Here is a 26,161-nt window from a genome sequence, read left to right on the forward strand (position 1 = left end):
ATGTATATATATATATATATATATGTGTATATATATATGTATATATTTATATGTATATATATGTATATATATACGTATATATGCATTTGTTTTTTTTGTCAGTAACCTCATATGTTCCTTTTCTGTTATAGCAAAGCATATTTTGCTGATATGTCTTACAGTTACATTCAATGGCATGCAAGAAATTATTTTTTTGTTAACTCACTCAGTACATAATACAGCCGGCACAATAACTTAAAATCTACTATATAATGATGTACCTTTCTTAACTCTACGTATTGTAAAAACATATTCAGCCCTTTATTTTATTGAAAGATCCACTTGGTAAAAGAGAAAACCCAGGGTTTTCAGAAAATGGCCTCTTATAATTAATCATTAGTCCATCGAAAAGATTAATCAATCTTCAATTAATTAATTAATCAATTCTTTGCTTTATTTTCTTTTACAAATTTGAAATTGCATTTAGGTTTAGATTTTGACCAAGCGGAAATTAGTGCTTAATTTAATATGACATAATTAAAACTCACCATTAGCATGAATCACACATGTTTCTGCCCAAACACTTTCTTTTCAGTGTAGGTCTTTGTAATAGGGATAATTAGGATAATATAAAATTGCTTTGTTCTGTACTTCCAAACTCAGTAATCTTCATCCATGCCTGCGATAGGAAGTTTGTTTTGAATTTGTCAGATGCGCTCTTGGAAGTTGTTGTGACTGCAATTGATTAAACTTTTAAGCCTATCAGTATAAAATAAATATTTTGAACGAGATGAGAAATGTGCTTCCTGGTATGTTGAAATACCAATAGATTGCATCAAATAATTTAATGGAACGCTCTTAGTTTTTGGGAATATATAAGAATTATGCTCTAATTTGTAGTTCCCGATCTATCGTTACCATATTTTAATTTGACAAACCAGAACTTCTCAACATTCTTTGTCCTGTTTGGTGTGATCGCAATTGCGGATCTTGACCTGGCCGGACAGGAGCGGAGCAGAAAGTAGCTTGGCTCTATATTTTGATGGGAAGGACGGAGAAGATGGATGGCAACATGCGGAGTAGTAGTGGTGGATGTGGAACAGTAATCATTGATTAACATGAATGCACAAGTGCTCCGCACGACGTACGTAAGCAGGCTGGAGTGGAGTTGAGCGGAGCGGAGACAGTGGATGCAGAATCTGTGGGTTACATGCCGATTAGGGGTGGTTGTTCTGCTGGAAGCTGAACCTTCAGTCTAAGTTCTATTGTAGCCTCTTACAGGTGTCTCTGCTTTCAGCTCTATCCATCTTCCACCCAGTCTTACCAAAAATCCCTTTTGTTCCAATTCACAACAGTTCACTACTTTGTGTTGATTTGAAATATATAATACCCCGAAAATACACGTTTGTGATTACAAAATTAAAACATTAGACAAAGTAAAGCTTTCACATGGCTCTGATATTCCCTAACCTTCATCTGAATTAAGTTAAATGAAAGTAAAAGTAATTAAGGGACATGCAGGGAAATGATTTGAATGCTTTATGCTTTTAAAAACAGAAAAAAGTCAGGCTTTTGACTTTTGAAATATTTTATACACGTAAAAATAATCATATAACAATCAGTCAGATCTACCCAAAGGAACGTAGATGAATGGCTATTATGAACATAGTGAATGGTTAACAAATTAATGAATAATACACTTTCTTCATATTGTCCTTGTGTTTTGCAGGCCACGGGAAGAACCATAAGGATGCAGCATCAGTGCGAGCCACACACCCAATCCCTGCTGCCTGTGGGATCTACTACTTTGAAGTGAAGATTGTCAGTAAAGGTCGAGATGGGTAAGCAGAAACAACTGGGCTTGTATCCTGTATTACCACAGCAACAGCATTTTTACCCTGGAACCATAAGGACACTCATGAATTTTAATTGAATAAATGTATTTTACATTTGCTTTAGCCCCTACAGACTGCTCGATGTAAGGATTATGTTGCTTTACTTCCTCTTTTCTTTTGTGTTCGATTAGAGTTGGGTTTTTTTAAGTAGTCAAACAAACAAATTTTTATATTCACTTTATCGCACCATCTTTATTTTTTACTGTTAAACCTGTTTTGCAATTCCAAACATCCAATATCTGTAACAAAACCCATTTAGGCTGGAACAAATTTAGTTTGTCCACTTGATTTAATTCAAAGTGTTGCTCTGGGGAAAGAACTGAACTGGCTCCGATGTAATCATTAAAAGGATTCCTTGTCCTCTTTTCATTACAGGGGCATCAGTGTAAAAATGTATGGCTAACATATATATCTATATATCTTATTCAGTTTATTTACACAGCACCAATTCACCTCAAGGCATTTTAAAGAGTCATTTCAATCAAATTATACTAACAGACTGTTTAAAAACCTTCTATCTGAGTAAGTTTAGTTGCATTGATGTAATGGTCAATACCCAATGTTCACAAGTATATTTTTGGGTAGTTTGCCTTAATGGCTCAATGATTTTTGACCATTACTGAAATGCTACACATAAATGACAATAGGATGGATATAAACATTTGAAATAATATCACAAAGTTTCCTCTAGGAATATTTTAGAACCCTGGTGGCGGTCTGAGGGGGGCAGTGACTAAGTAACAATCAACTATGTCAGTGTTGTTAAAAAACCTTGTTAAAATACAGCAAATGTTAACCTTGAATTTTTTAATACAATGCAAATCTACACTGCCTACATCTATTTTGACCGTAATCAGAGAAACACCCATTATGAGGTGTGTTGTGTTCACCTTCTGATCAGATGAGAAAACTTTTATTAACTGAGTCTTTTACCTGTTTTATTAGTTAAAGCAAATGTCAGAGTTTAAAGGTATAGTGGAGGATTTTCGCAAATTTTAGAAAAGACCCGCCCTCTCGGCTTGGCTCCCGAGAGGGAACGCTCATCAAACACGTGCAACACCATGCACAATCCCAGTTTTACTTGTGCATGCTCTGTTTAAAGTTGCTTTTTGCTTCGCTCATACAAGCCTACTTTCCAAAAGAACATTTGCAATTTTTCCACTATGTCAGACTGGAGCACGTATGACGGCCTTACATAAACATATCATCAGAATGACTGACGATTAGGAGGACCACCTATTTTGATGATCCTCCTGAAAAAAGAACGTCGTCCACTATACCTTTAACTGACTGCACTGGACAAAAAAAAACAAAAAAGAACAGTCCATTTAAACTGATTTGTTGATTGGCTGTATGTTTTGTTTTAGAAGAAAGGTAAACTTTACAGATGTAGATTTGAAGTGAAAATAGGACGACTCAAAAGTTGGCAGATTTAGCTGTAATCTCTTCCTCATCAAATCCGAGGGACAAATCTGTCACTGGAGAGTCTATGCTCACCGAAAATCCAAAGCTTCTTCCTAACAGAACCAGAATCATCATAATGTGGAGGTTGACCCAGTTTTATACAGAGAGTAACCCAAATCTGGGTCAGATGGCCAGGAGACCTGTCTACGCTGTAGACAGATAATGATTAAATATTTAATTTGAAGATGCTGATCTCTTCCTGGTTTTAAGATCTGTAGGTCTTTCAAAAAAGAGCACACTTTTTCCTTTTCTAAAGCCTTTATTTCTTCTTTTTACCATTAAATCATTGAGGACATGGATTGATGAGGTGTTTGAGGTCATGACCTGCCTACATAACAGTTTATTTATTGCATTATCTGGGTTACAGTTTTTAAAAACAACACACATAATCAGAGTTTCACATTAAATTCAAGTTTTAATTTTTAAGCTGAATGTCAAGCTAAGGAAAATACAGATGTATATATACTGTGCCAAGTTTTAAAAATTTGAGACATTTTTTTCCATCTTGGACAAACAAGAGACAGAAGACAAAAAAAAAAAAAGATCTTTAGACAATAGGAAATTTATTCATAGGATATAGCAGGTTTGTTGAGGTCCATATGTCTTGATGAGAGTCTCTATGCAAGTTGAAAATCTCCAATGAGCCACACAGTAGGAAGTTGATTAACCCAAAAATAATTGAAAAGTACTCAATTAAAAAAAAAAAAAACTCATCTTAAGGCACCTAACAAAGAAACAGCATTTCATTTAAAATCATTCAGACAGATTAGGGTCAAGCTTACATTTCAACTGATTCTAGTTTTCAGAATATGCAGTTATATTCAGTTTGTTATACAGAATGGTTAAAAAAATATCTCCATGGAAATCTGGTAGATTGCATCGACTCATTGACTTAAGAATTTACTCCTCCTGGATAACTGTGCAGCATTAGTGGAGAAAAAATCCCCTTTAGCAGGAGGAAACCTCCAACTGAACCATAACCTGGATCAGTGTGAGCGGCCATTGACACCAGATGGGAATTTGAGAAGACAGAACAAATACAGCCATAAAAAGAAAAGAAAAAAAGACAGCACAAAACAATGAATCAGGTTTGTTTGTGGCAGTAGTAGTACTTATAGTGGCTTCATCTAGAGGGGAAAAAAAGCTAAGCAAACGAGCATTGAGTCAGTTTTCAAGTCCATAAGATGAGAGGCAGCAGATAAAGTTAGTCACAGCAAAAGCTCAGCCAGAAGGTATATCTGAGAGAAAAAGACAGTGTTAACCATTAAAACATGGGACCAAAGTGGATCATCTATAAGGAACATGAATGGGTTAGCAGCAGCAGCCCAGACCATGAAGCATCACAGCTAAACACAACACCAGGCTGCAGGTGGCTACTATGAAGAGAGGGAAGCAGAGATAGAACAACATGTTTAAAGATGAACAGGAAATAATGCAAATTAGAGTTGTCTGAGAATGTTGCAGAGAGAGGGCAGCAATGTGTGCGGGACACTCCTGAGGGAGGTAACCAGAAGCCATCATGAAAATATATCAGGTGACTCTGGATATGGAGGAGCAGCAGGTCTACTCCAGATGACCAAGCTCCTCACCCTATATCTCTAAGGGACTTCCCAGCTACAGTACCCTGCAGAGAAAGCTAATTCCAGCTGCTTATATCCACAATCTTTTTCTTTCAGCCATGATCAAGACTTCATGACAATAAGTGAGGGAAGAACCATAGCTTTTTCTATTCACTTCACCACAACAGGCCGGTGTAGCCTGTGCATTATACTTACAGCTGCCCTGATCAATCTATCGATTTCTCACTCCATTCTGGCTTCACTCCTGAACAGGATCCTAAGACACTTGAACTCCACCACTTAAGGCAGGAACTCCCTTCCAATTTGAAGGGGCAAGTCACCTTTTTCTGGTTATGATCATGACCTTGGAGGTGCTTACTATTATCAAGGGCCCTTACACCTGTCTGCGAACCACCTGAGGGCACACTCTAGGTCTTCTAATGACATGGCGTTCTTCAGAACGCCATGTCATCTGCAAAAAGCAGGGAAGTTTGCTTGTTACCAAACCAAACCCCTTCTGACTGTAGCTGCCTAGAAATCCTGTCCATTAAGCTATCAAAAGGAACGGTGACAGAGACCGTATGGCTCCTAATAAAGGGTCCCCGACTCTGCACACCTGGAGTCCCCCCCTCAAAAGACATCCTCGTTACAACACCATGTCTTCTCCAGGTCCAAAAAGCACATGTGGACCAGTTAGGCACACTCCTATGAACCCTGCAGAGGATATAGAGCTGGTCCAGTTTTCCAAGGTCAGGACAAAACCACACTGTTCCTTCTGAAGCCGAGGTTCAACAATTAGCCAGACTCTCCTCTCCAGCAACCCCATATAGGCCTCTTACAAAATCTACCTTAAAATCGAGGTCCTCCGCTAGTTGGGCAGATTCCTTCTGATGGGACACTGCCGGGCCATGCCCAAAGGAAGGTAACAAGGTGATCCCCCAGTGGACGCACCACCTAAAGAGGGAACCATGAGGGACCAGCACAAAGACGATTGGGCAGCAGCCACAGGCAGAAGACCTGGCGACGTCATCCATGGACACTTAAACTGACGAGCCTTTGGTGTCATACTGATATTTACTGAAGTTATCTCTGTGATGATCTCTGTCTGAGTTATTTAGATTTAGTAAAAAGCTTATTCCATTTTTTTTTCAGTGAGAATACTAACAGCTCGTCCTCTAACAGTTTTGAAGAGCTCTCCGCTGACCTCTCAGCTTGTGTAATAGCAACAACTTTTAATGTTTGCCCTCCCCAGGAGGCAGCTTGCTCTGCAAACAATAGGAGCTCAGAGACGTCATGTTCACAGCTCCTTCAGCCTCTTACTCATCAGACACGAGCTTTATCTGAATATTTTGTTCCCCGGTGAAAGACGGAGAAGGAGTTGCTCTGAATATAAACACTTGGTGATAAGTAAGAAAAATCCTTCTTCCTGTTTTTCTGCAGGTACATGGGCATCGGCCTGTCTGCACAGGGAGTCAACATGAACAGACTGCCTGGTGAGTACCCTGGGAATTATGCCTCTAACAATACCAGTAGGAAGATGGAAAATAACACATCCATATTGGGATAAGATTATTGATGAAAGGTCAACCAGATGGTCTGGCATGAAGGTCACCTCAAATAAACATGGGGCAAGATTTTATGATGGCATTGTCTAAACATAATATTGGCTCTCTGGGCCTGAGCCAGGATATCAGCAACGTCGGCTGGCTGGCCAGAAAAACATCCTCTTCTTTTGTTCCTTTCTAGTCCTTCACAGTGCAGTCTGCACTGCACAATTAAAAAAAAACAGAGGCCGCCCCAAACCTCGGCCCTGAAATCTTAATTACTTTTTTGGGCTGTAACTTCATCAGCTCAGATTACAATCAAGCATTGTAGCCTAAACTTCAGAGAACAGGGGGGCTCTCATCAGTGTGGCAACTCTGGGAAAGTGCTGAGTATAAACTGTTGGTCATTGTTTTCATTCAGGGCGTTAAGATTTTTAGAGCTAAAGTCAGTGGTGCTTTTAAACTGTGTGCAGGTGAATTAAAGACACTGAGGCAGATCAAGTGTCTAAATTCATTAGATTTGGGAGAAGAAGGGGGTTTGTGTGAATGCTTTTCAATAACTGCATGTCACTGGTAGAATAAATCGTTTGACAGCCACAGAGAGAACATGTTTGGGCATGTCACCATCCCCAGAGGTCCCATGGATTAGTGACAGATGATGTGAACTGCAGCTCAGAGTGTGACCTCATACTAATCTGATTTAAGTCAAACTGCTTTTAGCCTCTTAAAAAAAAAATCACATTTTATATCAGAAAGGAATAACTTTAAAACTCATGTATGAGTAACCAACCAGTTAATTAGATTAGTTCGGCAAATGCAGTCCACGACACATGTGGAGATTTTACTTCTAAAACTTGGACAAATAATTAAAAGACCTTTGAAATAAACATGGAAGCCCAAAATTGTTTGGCACCTTTCTCTTAACTTGACCTAACAAAAATCTTTATATCTTGTTACTTATTGGGAAGTAAAAGATAAATGAATAGAATATATATTAAATGTACTTATTTTAATTTTTTTTGCTCTATTGAAAACTATTTTTGTTTATAAATACTGCTTTGCTATCTCCCTTGCACACCTCAGCCCAAGTTCACCCTATTTCAACTTTAGGTTATGCACATAGGGCCAATAGAAACCAGGACATCTAGTCATAAGCTGGAAAAAGCAAGAAACAAAATGAAGGAGAAGTTAAAACTGTGCATGTGTGAAATCTCCAAGTTTGCAAATTTGGAATTAATCATAAAGCCAGAATTCTTCAGCCTGCCACTGGGAATTTGTTCACACGCAGTCTCTTCTTCCTTTTCGCAAATTTTTTTTTCTATCATTTTCTTCTAACTACCGGTAGTTAGGCTAATGCTAGTACTTTGCTGTTGACCACCAAAGAACACCTGCTAGTTTAGCCAGGCCAGCACTAAGGTTTTGAACGAAGCTTAGTTCAAACCGTGCCCTCTCTATAAGGGCTATTACTCTGCCCACTTCTAATATTTGAAAAATGCGACTGAATGAGGTGGGCCCTGGTGAGCAAGGGAAGTGCACGGGTTAGGGCCTGGGCATTGTTCAGTAAGGTAAAAAAAAAACAAAACAATACTCTTCTCTTTTTTTGCCGGGGAGTGGAGACCTAGTAGTTAGGGCACAAAGCTTGGAATCCTGAGGTTGTGAGTTCAAAACTCACTCCCAAAGACTGCCACTTCAGATCCTTAACCCTTAAAGGAATAGTACACCCAAAACATGATTAGCCTTCATTTTCTACTCACCCCCATGCTGAACAACACTCTGGAGTCCTTTTTTAATATCTCAAATGCATCTGGAGATCTGGGAGGCTTCTTGCTGTCTGCTGACATTCAAATAATGGAGGTCTACGGTGCCCGAGACAGAAAGGTCCATAAAAGTCCACAAAAAACGTGTCAATATTCCTCCATACTGCTCGTCCAATGTATTCCAAGTGTCCTGAGTGGGTAGCATCCAGAATTTACTCGAAACAAAGTCATTTAGAATGTTTTTAGAGCATAAACAGTAGTGTATAGGATTTCCTGAAAGCGCAAGCCTGCACGTTCACGACGCTACGGAAGCCGGCAGACCAAACCAGATGAAAGTGCCCAAAAGTGCTGACATTCCATTATTTGAATGTCAGCAGACAGCAAGAAGCCTCCCAGATCTCCAGATACATTTGAGATATCAAAAAAGTACTCCAGAGTGTTGTTCAGCATGGTGGTGAGTAGAAAATGAAGGCTAATCATGTTTTGGGTGTACTATTCCTTTAATTGTCCCCCGGCCCCCCACGATGGCAAGCCACTGCTCCCCAAGGGGATGGGTTAAATGCAGAGGTAAATTTCTCCAATGTGAGATCAATAAAGTTCAATTATTAATATTAACTAAGCTAAATACTAAAAAATTAAGGTGTGAAGCTATGATCCTACAAATGCTAAGACATTTCAACGCCTATCCAGGAGTCTTGTCAATACTGTTAGCCCAAACAAAAAAACAGAAACCTGGACAGGTCTTGAAACATTTTCAAAAACTGTGCGAAAGTCCGATTTACTTCCAATATAAGCCTGTTTGTGGTTGCCATGACTTGCATGACTGAGAGTTTACACATTTTGATCCTATATGATCTTGTAATCAGTCCTGTTTCAGAGCTTTGTGCACTGCTATAGAAACCAGAGAAACCTAGTTCAACAGTTCCACAAGGACCACCCAATCTCCTAAAATCTTTTTTTCAAGAATCAAGGCTGATTTATACTTCGAAACTAGGTCGTCTGCGAAGGTGTAGCAGTAAACGCAAAGACGTCCCCGCCCCCTCCGAAGACACTCTGTTGCACCTCTCGCAAATTGTAGGTGACCGCAGGCAGGAGGCCGGCTGTTTTTGTTTTTATGACCGCAATTGCGGAAAACAACTCATGAAGTTGGACCAGCTAGAAGAGCGAGGTGCGTGAGAATGCTGGGACCCTTTTTCCACCTGGATCCCCGCTCTTTTTCACCCTCATGTCACTCCGTTGTCGCACAAACTTGCCCCCACTTTCTCACCGCCTCGGCCGTATCTAGACCCACAGCGTATAGCGCAGACCACGATCAAAATTGAGCATAAATCAAAAATGTCTCTGTCAAACTCACTGCTGCAGGGAGTATAACCAGCCCTTAATACTAGAACGGATGGGGAAGCGATGGACTGACAGATGGACAAAGGGGATGGACTAAAACCTGCTCTGCCTTCATTTATTAAAATTATTTTTAGTAGCTGGTTTTCCATCACAGATGGTCTGTTGCCCTGGTAGACAGATTACTGTCAATTACCCTAACTCAGTCTGACCCAGTGTGGTTGCATATAGCAGCATGTATCGCTCCCAAACTCGGCAGATATATGTCACTATTAAATTGAGGACCATCTGTACCAAAGTGAGGACATTTTGCTGGTCCTCATTTGTTTTTGTTTTTTTCTAACCTTCAGGTTAAAGGATTTAGATATAGGTTATAGGATTGGGGGAATTTATTAAATTTTAATACAATCATGTGGCACTAAAAAAATTCAGTTGTCAAAAGAATTTTTCATGCCCAAGTTGTTTAATCTCAGATTTAATGTGTGGAAAATAGTGATGTAATTTGATTTAACCATAAAAATGTAAGCTTTTTTTTAATTTTATTTTTACTCTTTTTGTAAAACTAAATATAAAAACAAAGGTGTGTTCTCTTGCTGTGGGAAAATTTGAGAAATTGTACTCCAAATAGCTGGGAATCTAACTTTCTAACAGAGAATCTCTACTGTCCCGCTCCATAAATAGGTGTGGTACTGAATTGGAGTGAAGTTAACTGACCAGGAGAAAACAGAATTAAATGATGTTTTGCTGCATGCTTAAAAACCATTCAAACCGAAAAGGGGTAAACTTAAAAGTAGCAATAGAAACTTGGAGAACTAGAACTAGAAAATGCAGGGAATTAATATAAATCAGTTTTATTAAAGAAACTATCTCTAAAATCTCTAATATGCTCAGGTGTGGGGTACCCACACCTGAGCATATTAGCAGTTGTTCTTTATGTCCTCTGCTTAGAATTTTTAAATAAAGTAACATGTCTGATTTCAAAACCACAGGATCTCTTTAGATCCCTAACCAGATAGCATTCTCCTAAAGGATTCACATAGCTGTTTAGATTTCACCATGATGGTAACTCTTTACTTCAACAGTCAGATGGCACCATACTACATATCTTAGCCTTAAAACAGGACAACCCTTCTCCAAATTACTGAGTTATGATTCTTTAATCATGGACATGTGATTTTTTTGCACCTGTGAGGGTTCCATTTTATAAGTTGGCCATAACTTATGTTATATAGAGTAGATTATTTTCAAATTGCAATATATCAACAGAACTCCTCTGCTTCCCTTTCCACCCAGTTGATTTTAGAAGCATCTCTTCTGTAATAAATCACAATGTAAAACATGTAAAGAAAAAAAATGCCAACCAAAGAAATTTCATTACTTTCATCCAGAACTCCCTTTTCCTTAGACTGTTCTCCACTACTGACCTCTGTGTGTGTGATTGTGCTGTGGAGGCTTGCCCATTTCATTAGCATGTTGGAGCAGTGAGCCTGGCTTTAGAGGCAATATCCCTGTCAGCAGATTAATCTAATACCTTTCACAAATACACACACACACTTAGACGGAGAGGGGTATAGTCACATAGGGGACAGCAGAACCCATGGCGAGAGGAAGGACAATATGTACCCAAGCACAAAGGAAAACACCACTGTACAGAGAACATGTGAATACAAACATGCTTTTCAGCTTAGATTAATACTTTAGTACATGCTTACAGGTTCATATTTGCACATATTCAAGTACGCAGCTAAAATCTGCGTTGTCCAATGACCTACTTTTCCTAACCCTGCTTTGCTTTTTTTGTCAACAATGCGCCTGCAGCAGATGAGGTCAAATGCTGACAGAGTGAGCACAACGCCTGTGGCTTCAGGTCGCCTCAAACTCCAGACGATTCACGAAGAAAAATTCCTTCAAAACTCGATTTAGTGTAGAACTTTATTCCAAACCAGTCAGAGGGACGGTCTGATGTTGGCAAATTGAATAGGTTCCTCGTGCTGCAAGGAAATACTCCTGCAGATGTCAGAATGCTGTTTATCACATAGATAATGAATCAGTTCATCTAACTTTAACTGTTTAGTTTGGATTAAAATAACAAAGATTGTTCTGGTTTTACTCGGATAGGCTTAAGTTTATTTCATGGTTGGAGGTGGTGGCAAAATCAGTGTGTCTAGTTATGTCTGTACTTTGTAAGATTGGTTTATAAATACATACAAGTTTATTTTAGGCTAGATTACACGTTCATGTTTACCCATAAAGTACTCTAGCTGCCGTTCAGCTACAAACTTAACTCTGCTCAGAAAACAGAATATTTGTGTATTTTTTTCAGATAATGTATTTAGTTTTTTTTCTGAATGTGGCAGTATTACTTAATCTGCAGCAGATTTTTGCACAAAAAAATTTTTTTTTGCATGTTTAAGCATGTCCTTATATGTTCTATTTGTGAACATTAGATTCATTTCAAATATGTATTGAGTTACACCAGATTTCCAAAAAATTGATAATAATGAAAGAGATCTTTGTTGTCCAGATGTCTACTGCAGGTGAGCTTATACCCAGCAGCTGCAGACAGACCAAGCTCTGCACTGGTGGCAACTATAGTCCTGTCGGTTCTTGCTGGATCCAAAGCAGAGATCCTGAAGCCTTCTCTGCAGCTAAACCAGTCAAGTTGAATTTCTTGATTCAGAAATCTGTTCTTTCAGCTTGGATTTTCTCAGCAGTAGTATCTTGCAGCTGAGGCCATTTTGATAATGAGGCTGGAATCCATCTGAAATCTTGTGTATTACATATATTGTATTTGTAATTATCAACAGTTTGTCAACATTGTATCAATGAAGCTGGACAGAAAAGAACATGAGTTAAAAAGCCTCTAAACTGCCAACATTTGCATGTAAACAACAGTAGGAAGAAATACTGTCAGGACACAATGACATACTCCTTTTTGGGTTCTGGCTTTGGTTCTGCCTCCTAAGCTGTTGTTCCTGTCAGCAGTGACTCACCAGTTTCTTTTCTTAGACAAAGTCCTCCTGCTGGATGTCCAGGGCACTGCAGGCCGCTGGCGCACGCAGAGAGTGTCTGTGTTTGTGTGAATTTTCATAAGTTGCCCTGCAGCAGCAGCAGCAGTCAGATGAGGAAAATCTGAGTCGATGAGTAACCACTTCCAACCCCCTCCCCTTCTGCAGTTTATTTCCCGTTCAGATTTATACCCTGCTGTTACTAGTTATTTCAGTTTTTGGAATCATCTTTATTTATCATTGTATTTTTTTTTTTTTTACTATATTCTTTTCTCTAATTTTAACTCATCCCTTTTGAAACAGTGGGCTGCCGCTGTGGGATTTGTACAAGATAACTTGCAGCACTCCCAGCCCTCCTTTTAGCAGAAGGCTACCACCACTAATATATAGAGATACATAGGAAACGATGCTCAGTAGAAGCCAGCACTGTTGTTTATTGAAAAGCAGCTTTTTCACAGGCCCAAGGTACAAAATCTGACCTCCATCTTTATCTTCTTTAAGGATGGGACAAGCACTCATATGGTTACCATGGAGATGATGGCCACTCTTTCTGCTCCTCTGGGACGGGCCAACCGTATGGGCCGACGTTCACCACGGGTGATGTGATTGGCTGCTGTGTCAACCTCATCAACAACACCTGCTTTTACACCAAAAATGGCATCAGTTTAGGTTGTCCCTCAGTTTGCTTTATTGGCGCCATTGCAGTTTGCTTTAATGAAAGAATTACAAACTTTTACCTTCTTTCTGCTTAATTCCTGCAGGTGTTGCCTTCACGGACCTTCCTGTAAGTATTAAGAAACATTCAACTTAATTTACTGTAGTTTAACGCTAGTATCTATAAAAGGTTTAGGAATGTAATTCCACTTCCAACATTAATAACAACATTTTAAAATCCCAGATAAAAACGTCAACCTAATAGCACTGTTGGAGACTTTCATTCTCAATTTTTTATTTTTTTTTTCTCAAAGATTTAAAGAGCTTGGCTCACCCTTCTTTATTTATAGTCTTTGATTAAATCTTACTTGATTTCTCAAGATATCCCCTACATGTAAATTATGGTGAGGTTATGGTTGTAGGCCAACAGCTTTCTCTGTAAAATGGAATCTGCTGATAGAAAATGCAAAGAGCGTCTTTATATCCATTCAATCCAACTTGAAAGGTCAGTTAAAGACAGCTTAGAGCTATTGATCAGTGTGATTCAAAGATAACGTTTAGTATTGCTGGTCTAAGAGATTTTTTTTTTTAAGTAAGATATATTATTACAGGATTATAGATGTTTATCATAGGGATGTCCCAATCTGATATTAATATCATAAAACTGTCTGATATACCGGTAAGCCAAAAGACATAGACCAGAATTTATTGGCCTGCATGTAAAATCTTCGATATAAGGAAGGTGAGGGAAACTCTTTTCTTTTGTTTAAAGTTTATTGAACCCGTTAGTTAATAATGCACAGGTCAGTTGTTCTCATGCCTATTGTTGATAATGAGTGATTTCTGTTTGAGTATCATCACTTAATCAGACCTTTTCTAACTGTCCACACTAGAAATTAAGTTATAAAACAATGCATGATCCATGCTGATATGGTGTATTCGGTCTATAACAGCATTGGTCAGCACTCAAAGCTGCTACTGGCGATTCGATTCAGTATCAAATTCCTAACCCAATGACTCAATTATTTTCGATAGGAAAGAATACACCACGATATGATTCGATTCGATTAATTGGTTAAATTATAATTTTTTTTTTTTACCTTTCAAGCCAGACAATGTTTCAAATTTGAAATAAATCAATGAAAGCTGTAATAGCGTTTTATATGAGAAACAACAGCAAATAACAGAAGTAGCAAAGTTGTACTCCACCTAGGCCTATGAAAACCTCATTCACCGAAAAATAATAATGCCTCTGTGTTTTAGTTTCTGAAAGGCCATGAATCAAAAAAATACTGCAAGTGAAAAGAGGGTAGTGGCAAAAACGAAGCAAGGTAGGAGGGAAAAATAGGTTTAGCACTACCTCAACACGGGAGTCACAATTACGCCCAGGAGCAAATAGATAAAAATAGACCAGTGGAAAAAAAGAACATGAATCGATACTCTTGCGGACGTGTCGATATATTGGATCATTGGCTGTTGGATCGATGCAACGATACTTAAAGATTATTATTTTCACCCCTAGCTGCTACATTTGTACTGAATCATAAATAAATATGTTTTGGATTGGTACATCCCTAGTTTTTTAAATATTTTAATAAACATCCTTGCCTTGATTTTTAGCTTTGACCTTTTAAGAACCTCAGATGGGAGTTGGATAAAAGTTTTGTAACGATTTTGCTTTAATTTATGTATTGATAAATTTATAAAGCTTTGCAATGACAGCAGTGCAACTCTGCAGCCAGGTTAAAAGCCTTTTTTTCAATAACTTTTTAGATCCAGACTCTATCTAACAGTCAAACAGAAATATAAGGACTTCTTTAAAAGGTATTTAAAGTGTCTATGGAAATAAATGATGGTCATTATGAGTTGTTTTTTAAAGAATCTCCAAAACCACAGAATATAGTCCAACCATGACACGCTGACCCTTCATGGAAAATGCTTTTTTAAAAACTTTTTTGAAATGACCCAGATGACTCATGCTCTCACTCATGGGTTTGTACTAATTATCCCAGAGTTTGAAAAACCAGTTTCAAGACTCAGAGCTCTAGTTTCTTTTGCTTAATTGTATATAAAACGGGGCTCCTTTGGTTTACGTATCTTTTTCTTGTGCAGGAAAGAAACTCCAGCCCAAAATTGAGCTAAGAAAGAGACTTGTATGATGTCAGCTGTCATTGAATTTAGATTTCAGTCTTTATTGGGGGGGGGGGATCAAGTTTGAAATTCTTTCTTTCTTTTGGTTTAAGATAAAATTTAAAGTAACTTTTAACCCAATTATTAGCTTAACTTGAGATATATTAAATGGTTTTTCAGGCAAAGATACATCATTTGGCACGTATCAATGCTCTGTGCTGGCTGCCCTTCTCAAAAACTCACATGAGAGGGTGAGAGCCGTCACTTAAAGAGTCATGTGATCAAGAGTGCCGCTTTATTGCAGTTTAAGCTCCCTTAAAAAATTAGGGCTAACACTAAAAAGTAGGTAATTTCCAAAAAATAGAAAGACATTATGACAATTACCTTATATAGATATATTTTATATAGATATATTTTCGGTTCTCTGGTGTAGGATGTAATCAAGATGTATGAATGTGGCCTTGTCTTTACAAGTATCTCCTTGACTTTGAATGTTCAGCATTGTAACAGATCAATATTAGTCTTTTGTTCAGGCAAGCTAAAACCGGAGGCAAGTCTAGTGCCCCTAGTGGCTAAATGTTACACAGTGTTGCTTTAATACATCATTAGCTCAAAACAGTCCAGGGCCCAACAAGTAGGAGGCAAAAAAATAGGTAAAAGAAAAAGTAGATTAATGTTGTCACCTATTTTGAGCATGTATAAAAACTCTGTTGGGACGGTGTGATGATTTACTGATCCTTGCTGTTAGCAGTCGTACAATATTCTTAATGTTGGGCAGTTAGACATATACGCTAGTTAATGGTGCAAGTGCAGCAATCCTGCTGCTGTGCTGGCTGTAATGAAAAACATGTAATCGAGAAAATGAATAATCTATAGTGCTTAAGCCAAAGTGACCTATTCCACTCCTGTGTGAATAAGCTACTATCCAGAAGGAGGTACACACGCCTCCGAATTGTGCAAAGGTTGGTTTTCTAAAAAAGCCCTGGCATTTTATTTTGTGATGAAAGTACACTGCCATTCTGTTTCAAGTTTAATAAATTACTTTTTAGGTGATAAGTAAAAGCATTTCCATATCCTCCTCCAAGTACTTTGCATGTTCTGATGATCAGCATATGTTTTTCTAAATTATTAAGGCAACTGTTTAAAATCTTCTGCTCCTGCGGTTCTGCTCGTTTCAGAGACAAAAATCATGTGCGCATCCGTTTATTAAATCACCTTTGCGTGTGCTAATAAGTTAGCACATGTTTTTATACAAGCAAACATTTAATAGACCAGAGCTATATTTACAGTAAAATAACCTTTACAGAAGCTGCAGCACCACTTCCACTGATTGAAATACAACTTTTGTTTCCTCCTTATCAGTAGAGCTAAAACTGATGATAGAGGTGGAGAAACCTCCCATATATTACATTGCTAAATTTTTCAACAATGTTAGGATCTATTTTAGTGCTGAAATGATACTTGTTGCTATTGCCTTGTGGTTGTAAGAAGTAGCAGGAAGAATTACAGCCAGAAAAACTTTCACTGAGAAGTAGCCTTTTACACGAATGAGGACTTTGTTTTGGTGATATGGTGCTACACGAAAAAAAATAATAATACAGTTTGGGTTAAATTACTTGTTTTATATCAGTTCCTGAAGTTGGTAGCAGAAAAAAACGGTTTTTAAATTTAGACAAATACTCAATGTCCTGATTCAGTTTGGATCCTTCTCACCCACTACTATATGAAACTCTTCCAGCCTAACCTGTATCCCACCGTGGGGCTTCAGACGCCAGGAGAGATTGTAGATGCAAACTTCGGCCAGCAGCCATTTGTCTTTGACATCGAGGACTACATGAGCGAGTGGCGGGCGAAGATCCACGGAATGATTTCCAGCTTCCCCATCGGCGAGCGGCTGGGGGAGTGGCAGGCCGTCCTGCAGAAGTAAGATCTACTTACATCCCCCACAGTACATCCCCATTAAAACTCATATAAATGTCATACGAATTAAAGTAATTCTTTTTTTTTATTGGAGCAGCCATTAGATGTTCACAGAAATGTAAATCTCATTTACATCTCTGCTGCTATGTTATGCTGCTGCCATTAGATTCTTTTAAACGTGGAAAATCAGAAATAAGCTGAGAAGTTGGTGAATTTTGGATGTGAAAATTATAAAATCAATTTGAGTATTTTAATGATTTATTTAGTACATTTTCCTTCAGGTTGGAATTAATATACAAGAAGAGATGTTTTTTTTTCTTCACATAAGGGATTGGCCCTCTGTTTTATTTTTAACCGTCTCCAAGCTTCAGGCATTTTTCTGGCTGAAAATTTGACTTATGAGAGTAGAGTTTATTAAAATATTTTTTTTCCTGTGGTTGAAACAATAGAAACACAAGTTTAGCCTTCTTCCTACATACCACAACCAGTTTGGATGTATGCCTGAGATCATTGTCCTGTTAAACTCCTGGCTATGGCCCAGTTTCAACCATCCAGATATTAAGTTCATGTAAAGAAGTGGAGTTTGGAGGTAATCCTACATTTTCATTTAATTTATTTAGTTTGTGCAATCTACACATATCCCTGGCTAGTAAATGGCTACAGCAGCTTAAGAGTTGGTTCACTCCACTTGGGTATAAAAGCTTGACACCTCTAAAACTTCTTGTTGTGAACAAACAGCTTCTTTGTCCCTTCTGAACAATCAAGTTTAAAAATTAATTTGTGAGCAATGGCTTTTTATTTCTTGGATGCAGACATCTCTCGAGAATAACTTTTGGTTCTAACTATTGATGTCTTTTGTTTGTTTTTTCTATTTCAGTTGAATTTATAAAAATACCAGAAATAACTGTTTGAAAAACAGCAAATTCTGTTGCAGTATGGACCAAAATGATCAAAAATGACACTGAAAATTTGAGACAAGTGACCAAAACCAAGAACAATGGTCAGAAGTTATTCCGATGTACTCAGAGGACATTTAATAAGGAGGACTTTAAAAGATCATAAACTCTGGCTTTTTTGAAACAATCACACCTCCTGTAAATAAAGATCTATTTGCAGACAGGTTAAGAGATTAGTTTGCAAAAGATTTGAATAAAGATTTGTTGCATTTTTATTTAAAGGTTTTTTACATTATAAAAAGAACAGATACTAAACATTTGGACTATAGTGCTCCAACATTGTGATCAAGTTAAAACCTTTAAGACAATTAAAATTTTCACCTATATCTTTTACTTTTAATCGCGTCTTGTCTTGATGATCCACAACGTGTCCAAAATGTTATGCCTCTTTGTGTTGGACTTAGTATGGTGTCCAGCTACTTGGTGCATCATGGATATTGTGCAACTGCAACAGCGTTCGCCAGAGCCACAGAGACCACAATACAAGAGGACCAGTTGTCTATAAAGAACAGACAAAGTGAGTAAAACATCCAGCTCTTTGTTTCTCACAGTTCTGACCTCCAGCTGTGTGAACATTAACTCTGTTTTGTGGAGCAGGAATACAGAAGCTGGTTCTGGCAGGGCGGGTCGGGGAAGCCATCGAAGCCACTCAGCAGCTCTATCCGGGTCTGTTGGAACGCAACCCCAACCTGCTCTTCATGTTGAAGTAAGTCAGTATTTTAATTTGTTTAATCTGACAGGAAGCAGAGTGCTTTCAGCCTGGGGGGGTAACGTCCCAGTCTTACCTGGTAACCCCCGTTTACGCTGCCTTCTAGATGTCGGCAGTTTGTGGAGATGGTGAACGGCACAGACAGCGAGGTTTGCTGCCTGACGGTCCGCTCCCCAAAGTCCCAGGACAGTTACCCCGGTTCCCCCAGCCTCAGCCCGCGGCACGCAGCAAGCAGCACGCACATCCACAGTACTGGTACACAGAAAAAAACAACACACACACACACACAAACAACCTACACACAGGGTGCTAAGACAATGAGGTGTGTGTTTCTGCCCCAAACAGGAGCAGACAGCCCCACCTGCAGTAATGGTGTCGCCACGCCCAACAAGGCAAAGATTCACAGCAGCAGCATTAAATACCCCAGCGCCTCCTCCTCTAACTCCTCCTCTACCTCCTCCTCCCCTTCCTCCATAAACTACTCTGAGTCCAACTCCTCGGACTCCACCAAGAGTCAGCCGCACAGCGCCAATAGCACCCAGGAAACCAGGTAACCATAGCCCCCTGGGTGCAGGGCGGACCCCGCTTAGCAAACATTTAGTTACGTTTTACTGCAGCTCCATGTTCTGCAGCAGATATTGATTGTTCCAGGGAAAACAACAGAACAAACCTAAAAGTGTTCATGCTGCTTTTTCTTTAGTCTATTTGTTAAAAGTAAAAAATAAATAACATTAAAAGATGAAATGGAAGTCAATGAAGAGTCACATGACTTCTCACTTTTAGCTACAAACAGACGTGGACCCACTGGGCCTGTGTAGGACTGGAGCCGTCTTCATCACCAAGTTTTATTCAGCAGACTTTTAAGCATCCGTTACCCGTCAAGTTCAGAACCTCCTACAGATATTTGATCAGGTGGCAGTGTTGCCTTTGGTTAGGAAGGTCATGGGGGTGATCCAGGCTTTCTATATGGAGTCTGGCTTCTGTGACATGCATGTCTGTTTGTTCTGTGATGAATTACTGACCAGTCAGACATACCACACCAGACCCAATGACTGCTGCAGGGGGAGACCAGAACACACCACATGGATGGAGGGTGGGAGAATGGATGGGGGGAGGGAGGGAGGGAGGGATAGATGGACGGGTTGATTGACAGGTGGATGGACGGATATGCCTTGTTAGAGTATTCCATCCTTCTTCGCAAAATAGCTCAACCTATGTCAGGTTTTACAAAGAGCATCCCTGAACATCAAATGTCAAGTCTTTCCTTAGCTGAGTTAATGTCTTGGTTCTGAGTGGATCCATCACAGGATAAGGCTTTGATCTAAATCATTGTGCATCTCTGGCTTCATGTTTTGTCTCATTGTTTTGCCAGCAGATAAAACTTCTCTCCATCTGTTTATCTTTTAAGGTTCAGTCATTATCTTTTTAACTGTTTCCTACTTTACTGGCCCTATTAGAAAGAGAGCATCCACACAGCATGGTGTCAGCTAGTTCATTTTATACTGCCTTTTTTTCCTCAGAAAAAAAAGACCTGTCATTCAGTAATGTAGTTTTCAAACAGACCAGATCAATGAGGGGATTAAACATCTTAATCATCTTCTGTTTAACTTAGGTTTGCTCAGTGCAGTTTTCAGGGCTGATGAAAATTGGGTTTTAGCCTCTAACAGCTGATGAAAATTGGGTTTTAGCCTCTAACAGGTCTTCTTTGATGGGTTGACAGAGGTAAGGGTTAATGTCTCTGTCTGTCTCAGTTGTGTCCCCTGTTGTTGGTGGTTATGCTACATTCAGACAACAAGCAAATTTGAGCGGCAAAAGCACCTGCTGCTTCATTTTTGATGCTTGTACACAATAAGGTCAGATGCGCCTCAAAAGCATCTTTGGTGCTCTTGAAGCGCTTCAGTAAAGTGTGTCCAGATTTGTCTGATGCGTCTGCTGCCCCTGTGTTCAATGGCAGAGTGGCTTTGCTATATTTGCTGTGATAAGTGTGTAAAAAGTCGTTTTAATATATTTTTGTGCGAGAAAGTCCGTCTGCATAGTCAGTTCATCAAGATTATGAACCTGCCTTAAAATATTATTTCTCTGTCGGAGCCACAAAGACCCCACATAGCAGTGGTGCGCTGTCACTGGGAATCCCCAGCATCAGCTGCCTCAGGTCTGGTTAGCTTGGGGGATTGAGGGATTTCCCCTACTGCTCGTGGTGGCTGAAGGAAGATGTTAGCATTTTTCAGGTATTTGGTACAAACTGCAAGCACCAGAATAATAAAAGTGAACATATTTTGCTGGCAGGTTTTGACATTTTAAGTTAATTTAATAAACTGTTTCAGTGATCATTGCGATCTGCATCAGCAGCACTCTGTCTGTCTCGCTGCCAGCTCCTGGATCAGCTGCTCTGATTGGTTGATGTGGCACGACGAGCAGCAAAAATTCAGTATCTGCTGATTGTGAAGCGTGTCATGCGCCTTAGCTGCTTAGATGCATCAAGATGCGCTGTTACTGCTGCTCGAGAAGCGATGCAGGAGCTTTTGATACGCCTTGATGCGCGTCAACAATAGACTTTGCATGTATACCAGCTGCTTCTGCTGCTTGAGGCACATGCGGTGTGAACGTACCATGACCTCGCCCAGCGGAGCCTCTCTTCAGTCTGTCAGCCATGGACAGCTTTGCCTACACTGTATTTGGCCATCATCATGGTTGGAATGTGCAAATGAATTGGTGTATATAGTGTAAAGCATTTGTTAAAACACGCTACAAATACAGACCATTCACCTTAACCATCATGCTCTCAGCTCCTTCTGTTTCCATAAATGGACAACTAACCAGCTTTGTGGTTCTACCTAAACACTGACTAAAGAAGGAGTATGAATTTTGAAAATATGGGGAAAAATATTGATTTGAATAGTTTTGCAGGGCACTGTAAACATAAGCATATGAGGAATACTAATATACCACATCATTGCCCAAAGCATCTCACTGAATTTTCCTATATCCACCATGGACTCAACCATCAACATTATTGAAAACGGACAGAAAGCAACAGAGCAATTTGACTTCCTCCATCTCTTTGTGGTCCACTTATGACGCCTGTTGTAGAAACGTCCTTTTTCCATCAGAACCCACTTATTTCTTCCTGTGAGCTTAACAAGATCCATGATTTCCTTTGCTACTTGTTATCATCTATGATTCATGTTCCATAGTTTTTTCAGTCAGAAAGCACCTTTGGTTGCCCCTGTCCCGTGGAATAAGAACCATCATTTAGTTATTAATGTTATTATTATGTAATGCTTCATAATAATTGCATAACTTATAGTGTTATATTTTGTATATTTTACCCACATATTTGGTAAAACAATTGTAAGAGCTTTAACCTGTTAAACATGACTCAAGCAGATCTGGTCCAGATCTGTGGACGGAAAAATGTTACTCCAGCCAAGCATCTTTCGTTTTCTGAAAGTTATCCCAGGTGTCATATGATATCTGCTGAATATATAACAAAAGTAAAAAACTGAGTCTGACGCGTTTGTGTTCTTACCAGTGACAGTGAGATGGAGATCGAAGCGGAGCATTACACCAATGGTGTCGTCGAAAGCTCGTCGGCCCGGATCATGAATGGCACGTACAGACATGAAGAGATCCTTCAGCCCGATGATAACAGCATCTGCAACGGTGTCACTGGAGCACAAAAACACTCTGGTCTGACTCGCTTTATGGGCTGATGTGTGTCTTTTGCATGTTGTGTGTAGCTGCACATCCTAATGCAGGGTTTGAATTTCCTGCAGATGGGAGCCGCAGTAATGGCAAACAGTTCTGTGGAGGGAACCAGGCAGCCACAGAGAGGATGATCCAGTTTGGGCGGGAGCTGCAGGCGCTCAGCGAACAACTGTGCCGCGACTATGGCACTAACACCACGCACAAGAAGATGTTACAGGTACACAAATTATCAGAGGGTCTGCCGAAGAAAGGAGGAAAACTTTAAAGATTTCTAGTATCGGCTGAAATCCAAACTCTCTTACCTTAACTTCAGAAAAAAAAAAAAAGAAATGATCAAGAAGTTAACGCAGCATTACAAATCTGATCTAACATGGTTCAGGTATCTAATCTTTAGTTACTTAGCCTTTATATTTATTTAGGATATTGGGGGGAACATTTCCTGTTCCAGATTAGAAAGATGAGGCAGATCTCACTCTTTAGGTGCCCCTGATGAGGTGGCATAAAAAGCTCCTAATAAATGAATCTTTACCTGAAGGAGCACATATTCACTCTGAAAAATTCACAAAAAAATCAAACTTTACCTTTAGTTACAGAATATTATTGAACCAGGACAAAAATAAATACAAAGAACAGTATAAGAATATACAACAACAAAATAAATACGGGAAAAATACATACAAGAACACAAAAATAGAAAAAAAAAATATTTACAACTTATTGTCTCCACAAGATAAAAATGATTGTGGCTGTTTCTGAACGTCTGTCCTAACCCCTATATATAGCACTATATACTAGTATATGAATGTGGATGAAAAAGTGCTGGGCTTAAAATTTCCCACAATCCAGTAGTTTGCATAGATGGTCACTAGATGAGCAAATATATCCCAAAATGCTTTGCAAGATCTCTCCTCGCAAAGGATCATGTTATGTCTTTTTTAGTAGTTAGCCTCTTTCCGAACGGTCAGTTAAATGAGTTTGCTATAAAATCCACTATGTAGTCCCTGCTCTATGTAGTGATTTAAGGATTAGGGCTGACGTTCAGACACAGCCAGTGTGGGTAAAAGGTGTTTCCCCAGTTACCAAAGTGAAAAAAAAAAATTAAGTTTTATTTTATGAATTATTTTAGGTTAAATTATTTTAGGTTGATCTGATTCCAAATTTAAGGTTGGAATCATTAACTTATTCACTGGGGAAAACATCCCAAGTTAGGTAATTTTTTTGATTAGCTTTGAAATCATACTGTTGCTATGGGAATAATGAAAACAAATGTATTTCAAGGCTTTCTGGACAAGTGTTGGGGCATCAGTCAAAGGTTCTATGTAGAAATGTTAAAATGATACCATCAGCTGTCAAACAATCAGTGTGAAGATTTATCATATAGTGAAGTTCTGAATAAAAACCTAACCCTAGCTGCACGGAGGAATTGCTTAGTGTTATTGGAATCATTTCATAATGTGCTGAATTATGTGGGTCATTATAGTGTTATGACAGATATTCACCACTAGGGGGCAGATACAGCTCTCAGGAGCTGTCAGGATGTTAATTTTAAGCAAAGACATGGTTTTTGCAATCCATTTTTTACATCCTGCAATATTAACTGAGGCTCTTCTTTTAATTTTTGATGGATGAAATGATAATCAAATCCTCGTATTGGGAATTTATTGTGTCTTTGACTTTGCAGCAATCTGTCATATCAGGCATGCATGAAGAAACAGGAAAAAGGAGAAATCCTCTTTTACAGGAAGAAACCTCCAGCAGAACCACACCCAGACTAAAGACTGCTGCGTACTCCAAGAAATATGACAATTTTTTTTTGCTTGCACACTTGCAAGAACAAATGACATAATTTTGTTCTGACAGACATGTCTTAGCGGTTCTTGTTGCTTGTTCTTGACACTGGGCAAATTTTTTTTCTTGGTCAGGATTTGGAAGAGAGTTGTTAAGTTGGAACAGCAGAGATGATTTTTTCCCCCTTTAGTTTCCAGGTTTGAAATCTGTAAAGTGAGTTGTAAGCTACAGTGGATGGGAGTGGCACGTTAACAGAGTTGTTATGAGAGCTGATTGGCTGCAGCACTCCTCGAAGGAACCAATCAGTGGAAAAAAAGGCCAAATATAATAATTTAATGGGGAAATGTAACAGACCAGATCCTTGATGCCTCCTGTTTATCCCCTGCAGACGGATACAGCAGCTGCAGCATGTGCTGTCATATGAACTAAAAACTCTTTCTGGTTGTCTGTGTATATTTAGGATGCATTTAGCCTGCTGGCTTACTCAGACCCCTGGAACTGCCCAGTGGGCCAGCAGTTGGACCCCACACAGAGAGAATCACTCTGCTCCGCTCTCAACAGCGCCATTCTGGGTAAACATTAAAAACAAACACACTTTGACTTTGTTTGAGTGTTTTCTCTCCACTGCTACCAGGAAAATGGCTCGTTTTGTCCCTGTGGTCGACAGCAAAGACCAAATGTCTTTATTTTATGATGAGGCGCTAAGCTTTGTGGAGGCTCACACAGACCTGGCCTTGGATAAAATTTATTATACTTTTTTGTTGGCAATATGAAAAAAAAAAAATACAGTGGATACTTTAAAGTATATTTAAACTTTTAATTTTGTAGTATCCTATTATTCCAAATGCAGTTTTAGATTAAACCTGTCTGCAAAGATAATTGTTATCTAAATACTTCTGTACTACTTCACGGTTAAAAAGATCAGAAATGCAAAAAAAAAGATTTTAACTTTTTGTTTAACTTAGTTTCAGCTCAGTTTCTGATTTGAATGAGGGCGTAGAAAAAGAAAGGAGATGCTGATCTAAAAAAACAAAACAGGATATATATCTGAAATTCATTTGGATTAGGGCCCCATCTAACAGATTCCTCATGCAGGAGTTTTCTTCACCTAAAACAGAACTTCCAGCAGGATAATAACATTTTCATTTGTTGATGCTTTGATTAAAACTTCAAGCATGCTGTCTGTCTGCTGCAGAGTCCCAGAACCTTCCCAAGCAGCCTCCGTTGATGCTGGCGCTCGGACAGGCCACAGAGTGCGTTCAGCTCATGGCTCGGGTTCGGTCCGGTTCCTGCTCCTTCGCCAGGATAGACAACTTTTTGCACTAGCCCTCGATCAGGTGAGCAGAATACAAAAATAAAAAAATAAAAATTAAACCAAGATCCATGATAAGAGCTCCGGTCTTACCTGTCTATCCTCAGGTAAATCTTAAGCAGCACTGAGATGTCCAGCTGGTTGTTGTCAAGGCGACGAAGAGGCGAGCATGCGTCTGATTGGAGCAGAGAAAGGAAGAAGGCTTCCTATTTAATTTAGTATTATCAGATTTAATAAATGTGTGACACTATTTAAAGATTATTATTATTATTATTCAGTTTATTTAGCCTTTTTTTTTTTTTTTTTTTTGTCTGTTTTTTTTTTTTTTTTTTTTTTTCAGTTTTTTTTATCATCTTCCCCCTTTTTTATTCTTTCTTTTGTTGGCCTTTGATTCCTATAGTCAGTTCTGTTGTTTTCATTTCCCATATCAACCCCAAACA

The 26,161-nt window shown here is 38.9% G+C and overlaps 1 protein-coding gene across 1 annotated transcript; it reads left to right on the forward strand.

Annotated features, from left to right (window-relative positions):
- Positions 1–1,701: 1,701 nt before the first annotated feature.
- On the forward strand, positions 1,702–26,018 carry LOC107092624 (ran-binding protein 10-like; the record flags this gene model as incomplete). The annotated part of the gene is made up of 14 exons (XM_015387209.1): positions 1,702–1,820; positions 6,338–6,390; positions 13,046–13,213; positions 13,306–13,328; positions 17,067–17,251; positions 18,609–18,721; positions 18,802–18,910; positions 19,020–19,168; positions 19,259–19,463; positions 22,446–22,603; positions 22,690–22,838; positions 24,870–24,981; positions 25,605–25,746; positions 25,829–26,018. Coding segments are annotated over 13 exons (1,674 nt in total), but the record flags the coding sequence as incomplete, so codon positions are not given.
- Positions 26,019–26,161: the final 143 nt, after the last annotated feature.

This window comes from Cyprinodon variegatus, unplaced genomic scaffold (genome assembly GCF_000732505.1).
Source record: "Cyprinodon variegatus isolate N-32 unplaced genomic scaffold, C_variegatus-1.0 Scaffold388, whole genome shotgun sequence".
Lineage (NCBI taxonomy): Eukaryota > Metazoa > Chordata > Actinopteri > Cyprinodontiformes > Cyprinodontidae > Cyprinodon > Cyprinodon variegatus.